This window comes from Pygoscelis adeliae, unplaced genomic scaffold (assembly GCF_000699105.1).
Source record: "Pygoscelis adeliae isolate BGI_AS28 unplaced genomic scaffold, ASM69910v1 Scaffold114, whole genome shotgun sequence".
NCBI classification, from domain to species: domain Eukaryota; kingdom Metazoa; phylum Chordata; class Aves; order Sphenisciformes; family Spheniscidae; genus Pygoscelis; species Pygoscelis adeliae.
In genome coordinates this window covers 2309270-2319004 of record NW_008824587.1, presented here as the reverse complement: position 1 = coordinate 2319004, position 9735 = coordinate 2309270, and the positions used below count along the sequence as shown (strand labels likewise).

The window sequence follows — 9735 nt, the reverse complement described above, 5'->3', positions numbered from 1 at the left end:
CTTCACAGCTCTCCCACCACCCCAGCCCCAATGGCCGGCGAGGTGGGACATCTCGTTTTGCAGATTCTCCAAACACAGCGTGCTGGTGATGAAGCTGGGGACAAACCTGCAACAGCACCCGGTGAGGACAGCCCAGACGCCCTCCCCCCCCGGGCTTTCCAAGAGCCATGGGCATGAGGAAGGGGACACCTTTACACCAAAAATTATTCTGAAGATGCGAATGCCTTACAGAGGGCACCCATCACTTTAACTCTGACAGTATCAGCACATCCCCGCTTTGGCAGCTCCCCTGTCCTCTCCCACCAACAAGGCGGCTCTCGCTGCAGCCGCTGGAGCATGCCGTGCTCAGGGCCACCCTCCCCAGCACTTCAGCCATGCAAGACAAGCCACGTACAAGTCCTCCGCCAGCCACCCACGAGGCACACGTGCCAGCAAACCTTGGTGGATTCAATTAATTGAGAGGGAGGATTGATCCAGGCCCCCCCCCCCGAGCCCTGCTCGAGCTGCAAGGTTGGTGCAGTTCTCACCAACCTCTGGACCAGAACCAAGAGCATGAAAAACACCGCTTTCATCTCAGTATCAGTATCTCCTCATTTTTCAGCTGACCTGTGAGCCTCTTCCCTTTTTCATTTTTAGAACGGCATCATTTTGTACCCGTGGGTCAGGGCAGGAAAGACCCCTATTTTGCAAAAAAGTGTTTTTCAAACAGTGCAGGAACTTCAAAAGAAAGTCAGGACAATTAAGAACACGTCAGGAGAGCAGAGAGGAGTGGGAGGCTAATAAATGGCACGCTCCACAGGTTTATGAATATTTGAACTATATTTCTCAAAAAAAAAATAGTATTACTGCAAGTTATTGAAAATGAGTAACTCCCTTTAATGAACCTTGCTACCATCATGCTGACTAATAGAGTGATAAAGAGTTTAATCCATATTTATGTACATTTTATCTCATTATAGTTGGTGCCAATAAATTAGCAAGTCCAATAAGAGTTACATTTTATACCATCACTCCTATTAAATGTGCAAGAAGTACCATGCAACAGCACACCGTACGTGAGCACTGGCTTTTTATTTTATTTCTTTTTTAGGAGCCAGGCTGTACTAGCAAAGACTACACAGCACCCCTGCAGAGGACCCAGCGCTCACTCCTGCAAGATCAGACCCTGATCAGGGACGCGGCAGCATTAACAGGGGTTTTCTTCATCGGCGCGCTGCACGCTGCGCTGCTTTTGCATCCTGCAGCGGAGACAGAGCCACGGAGAAACACTTCTGCAAAACGCACTCGTGATCACAGAGAGCTTTTGAGCCATTTCAAAGGATACGATTTTTAAAAGTAAAAACATTAAGGGCCAACTTGTAGAAAACAATATAACAATATATTCTTTTAAGGTGTCTTAAAAGGGGCACAGCTAGAAATACAGGCAGTCAGTATCTCAGGTCACTTTTAGAAACCTCTGTCATGAAACACAGCACGCCCCTTGTCACAGCGGGATTGCTTAACAACTGGACATTGGGAAAAAACCTGGCTGTGAGCAATTTAAACTGGCCTCTCAACTCCCCCGGGTAACTGGGAAACGCTGCAACCAAGATTACAAGAAACATGACGCGTCTATTTGGCAAAAGCCTGCACTTGCCAATTACCTGACATCCCACGAAGGCAGAGATGGAGCTTTTCAGCTCCACAGGGACTTCGGCCGGAGAAGCCCACATGGTTCACGATCCCATTTCACCAGCTGTTATCCTGGTGACAGCAAGGAAGCAGGAACTTCCCAAGCTTAACACTTAAAGAAGTAGCAAAACCAGGGATAAAACCCCACGTTCCTGGACTCGAGCAGCCCCCGACCACACTTGCTCCTTTGGAGGAGGCTCCATCGATCCTCTGGCAGCTCCTCCTTGCTGAAGCCTTGGCTCAGAAGCCAAAGGGAGCTATGGAAAGCTCTCTCAGAGTTAACAGCTGGTCAAGGCAACACTGAGGGATCTGATTTTTCTTCCTCTTCTGAAGCACTAGTGTTTTTCTTACACTAGGAAACCCTGAAAGACCCTGCAGATTCCAAAGGAGCAGCCCTTTATGTATAGGTCAGCACCACATAAATGCAAGCCCCTGCCTTTCTACTCGGTAATTACACTGCAGCAAACCCAAATGCTATTAGTAATCGTTGTCTCACTGGCCTTCTGGTTTGGAGGAGAGAAATAACTGCTTAGAGTGGCATCCAGAAAGGAAACACCCAACACCACTCCACCAAGGTTTCTATGTAATTAAATGGTCGACTGTTACTGTGCCGCGTTCAGAAAAGTCTCCTACACGGCGTAGTGTCTTGCAACCAAAAAACACTATTGATCCAAGTAATGAATAGCTCCAGGAAGAATTTTCTGTGTGTGAAGTCTGTGTTTGGCCAGTGGGAACGTGGATTAGAGACTCCTTTTGCTCTCGCTGTGACTCAAAACGGAAAGGCGCTTTGCTCAACAGCAGATTTTTCCCTGTTTATTTGCTTTGCCACTGTTGAACACAGATCTGAGGATTATGTGGAAATGAAAGGTGGCAAAGACAATGGGGATGTTTTGACAGGCTTCCAGAGGGATCTAGGCTGGTGCAGACCTGAACAGCTGATACCCCCACCAAACTGATAAAAAACTGCATCGGGAAAAAGATCAGCAAGGTTTTTGTATAGAGAATCTATGCCTCCCAAATCTTAGAAGGTTGTATATAAGGTGGTTTGAAGATGACAATGCACATGAAAATAAGCAAGGTCCAGGCAATTTCCCAGAAGTTTGTGACAAGTTTCTTTTCCAAAGTCTCCTAAAAAACTAAATTGTCTTGGGGGTAAGAGGGAACGGCAAATCATCTCCCCTTACCAAGCCACAAACCTGAATGTCCCCCCAAAAAGTGAACAGGAGGAGGAGGGAATAGCTGTTCCCTAACCAGACCAAAAAGGAAACCAAACTGCGTTCAGCTGACGTGCTCCAGCAGTGTTTAAACGCCAGGCTCTATTAACAGGCGTCTTAGGCAATTTGAAACAGCACAAAGCAAGAGACGACGTGACAATAAAGCAGCATTTTAATTAGCAGTGGGTTCTTTCCCCAGCCCAAAAGGTTCCTTCTGTGCATTCATATCCCCAGAACAACAAAAGCCTTCTTGTATTTCATAAATCAAAAAACTCATAAAACAAGCCCCTGCAATTGCACATTCCAGATAATGGTCCAGAAATAAATTAGGCAATAAATATCAAATAATATATCCCCATCAGCAGTAAAAATCTACTCTTTGGATAATCAGAAGAGAAGATGCCTTCCAGCAGCTTATGCCTGGTACCTCGAAATAGGTAAAACAGTAGAGAGCTTTAATAAATCTTTTAACACCTTTTCCACTGAAGAATATAGCAATTGTCCTGCCTAATAGCTTCCCTGAGCCCAGTATCCATCAGAGTAACAGCACAGCCCTGATGCTGTTCATGTCAAAAGCGAGGGTATCGGAACAACAGCCGCTTGTCAAAATCGTGTAGGATTTTCCTCCCTCGCAGCTGGGTCTCGTTCAGCATTCGGTGCCACCCATCAATTACAGCAACACACAAAAACACGCTCCCTCCTCTCCCATCCAGGTGACACACGGCACAAACACAGCCAGCACCTAGGAACTGCTGGGAGAGAAAACCTCCAAACACAGTTTTCTGAAACACTCAGGGGGCTAATTTCACCCTGGCATGAAGCTTCCTGACCCCTCTGGAAACTCACTGGCCACGTTACAAAACCGACGGCCGTTTTGGTGAAGGTGTTTCGCTCGCAGCCGTGCCCAGAGGCAGCAGCTGGGGAAGGACTGTGCGAGGTCTGCGCCCACACCGGGGCAAAACCAGAAGCGCTTGTGGACAAAGGGTCCTTGCCACAGGGTTGGTATAAACCTGGGTCCAGGCTCGTAACGATTTGTAACACTGCTACAGGAGTTGCAGGGTTTAATCCCCCAGGCTGGTTTATGCAGAGCAGGGATGACGCTTAACGCCGGTTGGAATGTGCTGTGCTTACGGGGAGCTCACGGGCAAGGAGATGGTGCGGCTTTGCCCCAGTCACCCAGCGAGGCAGCTGGAGCTGGAAGAGGACCCAGAGGCCTGACCCCAGCGCGGCACCCAGTCCCCAGGGCTACAGCCTCTTCCAACCGCCCTTATGAACACATAGATACAATGTTGTGATTCCCCCCCAAAAAAAGACATTTTTCATGTACTTTAGAGGCTGATCCCAGAGGCTTTGTCATCTAAAGCAGAAAGCTTGAAGGCTTGATCTCCCTTCACTAAGGACGCAGCAGAACCAACCCCTAGATATGCAGGCTACCACGAGCACAGGGGAACAGATGCCCAGTGCATGGGAGCAGAAGCTGCTCAGAAAACCAGAAAGCCTTGGTATTTTCATCCAAAACCTGCAGCACAAGTCCAGAGAACCGCCCGGTGCCAGCAGTGCCAGAACCGTCACTTCCCAACAGCTCAGGAGTAATTCTTACCTTTCCAAAATCCCGTACATCAAAGAGGTCAAAGGGATCAAACAGATCGCTGTTTCTTAACCCAAATTTGTCGTGACACACTTTTAGGAAGGTTCGGATGTTCTTCAAACAGAGAAACTGGGGGAAACAAAAAAGAAAGGGAGGGAAAAAATGAGCAAGACAGGCACAAGTTTTAACTGAGATTTACTGAGTTAAATTCGCATGTGAGACAAGTTAACAGAACTCAGAAACTTGCACTGAAAAGCCACGCGTTAGTTTATTTGTTGTTACTGAAGATGTCAGACTCCTGGTGCCCTGTGAGGACTCCTGTGTTCTCAGCTGCGCACCAGAAACAAACGCCCTTTTGAAAAACAAGTTTCACATAAGGTAAGGTTGCAGAAGGGCTGGAAAACTTAAGCCAGGACGTTTCACTTTCAAGGTCGGAGCCAAATATAAGTTACAGCTGATGTTCTACAGAAGCCCAGTGTTGAACTTTTAACCATTTCCAGCATGATCCCATTCGGTTCCCTACAGAAGGGACACACATCGCTTATTGTCTGTATTGCTGTACCTCCGTACGTGTGCACGGATACACGCATCCCGAACACAAAGATTGGGACACTGAAAACAAGTTTTTTTGCTTTGGGGTCTGAAGCAATTGACAACTTATTCAAGTCACATTTGCTCCCTTACCCTCGCACCTCCCAGATGCTGCAGGCATCACAAACACTAACAGACCCATGACACGTCAGCCAGCCACGTACAGCCCGTTTCCAGCAGGCAGCTGCCAGTCCTGAGGCTCAGCCGCGGGAGCTGCTCCTGACCCAGCTCAGATCTCGTTCCCGAGACCAGGGCAATCCCTGGGACCGGTTCCACAAAGCTTTGCTCATCTTTAGTCTTAGCCCATTTGAAGAGGCAGAAATCTCACCCCTCTAGGGACCACCCTTGGTTATTCAGATAGCTCAACTGGCAGAGCAACATTGTGTTTCTCTTTCAAGAAAATCCTGTCTTTGGCTATAGCAATAATTGGTCATTTGTTTGTGAGCATCGGGGATTTTGAAGTCTGGGGACTCCAGACGGTCTCGCTCCAACAGTGACGCCTGGCAGCACAGGGATTGAGAGGAGAATAAAAATCTGCTTCATTTTTGCGGCTGCATCACTTACGTCCTTCACCAGAATGGATTGACTCTGCCGAGCAAGCCAATTAATTTCACTTCTTTCTGCATCCTCACGCTATTCCACAAAATACCTTCAATTTATCGCTGTATTTTTAAACAACCCCCTCTTTTTTTTTCTTCAGCAAATTCCTCACAAATACTTATAATTCTAACACATTTGTTACATAAATCAACCCATTAACGGAATGAATCATCCCCACGTGGTGAACAGGCACGGGATGCAAACTGCCTTTGGGTGGGTTTGCACGGAGTCGGTCAGTGTGGTTTTATCACATGGCAGTATCTCTGCTCCCCAAGTTGCCATCAAACCAACACCATACAAAAACACTGCTTGCAAACTTCACTGAGTGTTCAAAGCAACATAAAATAGCTTAATTTTCTTTTAATTAAAAGAATCAAAGCAGAGTCTTTGGGACCATCGCATCTCCACAGACATGACCGCGACGCATCTTACCAGCATTGCATTTGGGATTATATGTGAGGTTTGTGGCGATGGATTACCAGGACCACCTCATTAACAACAGGCTGATTCACCTACACAAAGAAAGAAGTAACTTTTTACCCTGCTCCCCCATTCCAGCCCCCTCTACGTGAAGCTGCAGAGCGACAGCAGAGCTCCCCCAGCACAGGACATTCCCATCACATCAGAGCCTCCTCATTAGACAAGCAAGTGCTGGAGGCAGAAATTGAAAACAATTCTGTTTTTCTAGGGCATTCCTCTCTCTCACATAAACACTGCAGTAAATATAATCTGTCTAGACTGAGAGGTTTTTTTGGAATCGCTTTACAACCTCTCTCGCCGATACAGGTTATTTCATAACTTTATCTTCTGGGTCTCTGCAAGAATTTACACCCTGGGCAAACCAGCTGCTTGCAGCAGGGATATATTTTCCTGTTGCATTGCAGTCTCATTGATTTCAAATTTCCAGCACGTGTTTATTTTAAATCCTTTTAAGCCTCCAGTTTTGAAAGTTAATGACACAGGTTATAGCCATAATTACACACAGCAAGAGGCAAGCTTCCTCCGCAGAACTGTCCTGCCTTTCTGCGGCGTTCGCTCCCCACCTCCTGCTCGTCCCAAGGCTGGGGCAGCAACAACGGCTGGAAGCGCTCAGGAAAGATGGACTTCCACAGCGCCGATGTTCAGCCAAGCGAAAGACCCCCAACGGGTGCGAAAACCCGAACCTTCTGCACCGATGCCTTTGTGGTTCAAATTCCTGAAAAGCTCAAAGGTCACTCTACCTCGTTTCTGAAGGATCGCCAAGAGATCACACATCCAAGCAAATGAATGCCTCGTCCTGACAGCGTTTCTAACAGGGAGCAAGCCCTGGCTCCACCACGGGTTTAGACCGGGCTGAGCTACCCCCACCTCAGCTTGGCCTCGGTGAGAAAGGACAGGACCAACCACGCTGGTCAACATCAGCTGCATCCAACTGTCTTTGCTCATCCAATTCAAACCTGGAAGCCATCAGGCCACCAGCCGCTAAATGAGCGCAAGACACCCGCAGCAGTGCCCACTGCCCTTCCCGCAGCTCCAGGTCACGTCTGCAGAAAGCCACCACGCGCTGCCACCATGCAGCCAGCCGGTGGCTGAGCGCAGGCAGATGGATGACAAGCCTCAAGGAAGAATCCGATCATCTATTTAAAGAGTTGCTGAAAAAGCCCGATGTAAAACACAATAAACCAAGGCAGCAGCACCTCGGTCCCACTCCACCAGCGAGGAGCTGGCAGCAGAGCAAGGCCACCACGCTGCCCTCAGTAAAGCCACCGCCTGGGATGACAACTGTAGGTAGGTTTAAGTCCCACTCCTCACGCACAAGAAGTCGGGGGGGTACAACCCATGTGTGGGTGTTAGTGGCACGATTTGCTCCTGCACTATTTCCCTCTCACCAATCTGCAAAACATCTTCTTGCGCTTTTGCTCACAGGCGTTTCGAGGCTGGTTTGCTGTTGATGGAAGATCATGAATTGTTGGCTTGATAGTGCTACTCTATGGCCACACGCTAAAATTGGCTACAACTGAATATGAGCTGTGCTGAGGCCATTTTATTTACCAGTCAATCACACCTTTGGATGAGTAAACTCTCCACAGGAGAAAGAGAGAGAGGAAAAAAAAAAAATTAATGTTCTCTGTGGGGCTTGCTCACCACCTGCCAGGCCTCAAATCAATGGTGTCATTTATATGCTTCGTGTGAGACCAGAGCTGAAGCAGGGTCCTGCGATCTCCTTTGGTGCAAGGGCCAGCAGAAGCCCAAGCACCGCATATCCCGAAGTCCTGCCATCGCCCTCCTCCGCACCCAAAACAACCTCGGTACCCACCAGCCATCGCTTCTGGGGATAGGCAACACCAGCAACCAGGATACTCAGTTCTGGAAATAGACCCAGAGACCACGGCATCTTCCGCGGATACCAGCATCTCCCACCGTACCGCCAGCCAGGCTCCGAAAGCAGCCACGGCACAAGTCCTCGGCATGGGGAGAGCTCCCCGGGCACTGCAAAGCGCATCCAAGGCGCATTGGAGAAGGAAATTATTAAAGTCAGAGCGAAAGGCAATGGGGACAGGGATGGGACTGTACCACAGGGAGCAAGAAACTCATCCAGTAAAACAAAATACCTTGAAACCTGCCAACAGACAAGAAGAGTCTGTGGTCAGTTCTGACCCAATCCTCTGAGGGTTGCAAGGAGCCAGCGCTACAGAGATGCAGCAGCGACAGCCCGGCTCCTGCCGTCAGCACGGCAGCAGGACCCCGCCACCTGCACTCACCGAGTTTCGGAACAGCTTTGCTTATTTTTAAACACCCTGCAACGCCGTAAGGTGAATAAACTGCTCTCAGCCACCGCCTGTCCCGCCCCAGCCCGGCAGAAACCTGCTTTGCAAAGCGCGGGGAGAGCCAGGCTGCAATTTTGGCAGCACCGCCTGTGCCCTGCCCTCGCCCAGGCAGGACCACAGTCACCCTGGTGCACCCAGGGCAGCGAGCAGCCCCCAGCACCTGGGACACGCTGGAAACTCCTCAGTAGCTTCTGGGATGTTCTTTTTTTAAAGAGGGTTTTCAAGGTATTATTTGTTTTATTGAATTCAGTAAGTTTAGAGACTCCTTGGATGATCACCATGCATATAAAGGGCATCGCTGCCAAGTTTTCAATGCAACTCAGAAACTCGTCCTGCAAACTTAAAATACGTTGGAGAATCTTTCAGTGGAGATCAAGAAAGGGACAGTTTGGTACTTGGGATAACCCCGGATACTTGGGCACTTGGGATAACTCCACTTTGCACAGGGACACTGGGAGCTTAGCGGGGACATGCCCAGCCACCCTGAAGCTCTGCTCCTGCACCCCCGGAGAGCCCCCGGGCGGGAAGGGCAGGTCGGATGTTTCTTCTGCAGTTGGAAACTACAGCTCCGGGGGCGGGAGGGGAGCCTGCGGGAGGGTGCACAGCAGCTCAGCACCTCGCTCCTCCTCACGCCCCTGTTTTAGTTACCACCGCCCCTCCCTGCGGTCCCTGTATGACTGGGCGCCCGCGGCACCTGCGCTGACTAGACAGCAGCCATTTCCAATGCAAATTCATCAGAAAAGATCCAGCTACCCGATCACGTTGGGGTTAGGCTGGAAACAGTCCCCCAGCCTCGGCGGAGATGATCGCAGGCTGGAAAGCCGCACGCGTTCCTGCCTCCCAGCAGAGCTGCTTTGCTAAATGGAAGGGGCAGAGAGGCAGACAAAAAGCTGGTGAATGCAGCAGCATTTGCTCAACAACCAAACTGCCCGAGGTGGGCTCTGGAGGACATTCATGTGAGCATTGGAGCAGTCCCTGGTCCCTGCCTTTGGGATGGCACAAGGGAGAGAAGCGCAAGGCTTGGAAGCTTCCAAGAGACATTTAATAATGTGATAAAATGTAGGAAAAGGAAAGAAATGGGGTAGATGATTTGATTTTGTCTGGCAGGGCAGGATCATGCAACAGCTCACAGCTTTTCGGAAAGGGCCTATTGGAGAGGCAGCGACTGCTGGCGGCTGGGGTTGGTGCTCCGGGGAGGAGCGGGGCTGCACACAATAGCACCGGGCAACTGGGCACACAGACCCGTGCTGCACCGCGGCCAAAC

At 49.6% G+C, this 9735-nt stretch overlaps 1 protein-coding gene across 1 annotated transcript in view; it reads right to left on the bottom strand.

Annotated features, from left to right (window-relative positions):
* Positions 1–8114, bottom strand: part of VAV2 (vav 2 guanine nucleotide exchange factor) — a 120024-nt gene extending 111910 nt beyond the window's left edge. Inside the window, exons 1-2 of the mRNA XM_009322152.1 lie at positions 8070–8114; positions 4486–4602 (exon numbers count right to left, since the gene is read on the bottom strand). Of these exons, the coding sequence (XP_009320427.1) occupies positions 4486–4602; positions 8070–8114 (162 nt within the window). The remainder of the gene's footprint in view (positions 1–4485; positions 4603–8069) is intronic.
* Between the last annotated feature and the right edge of the window lie 1621 nt (positions 8115–9735).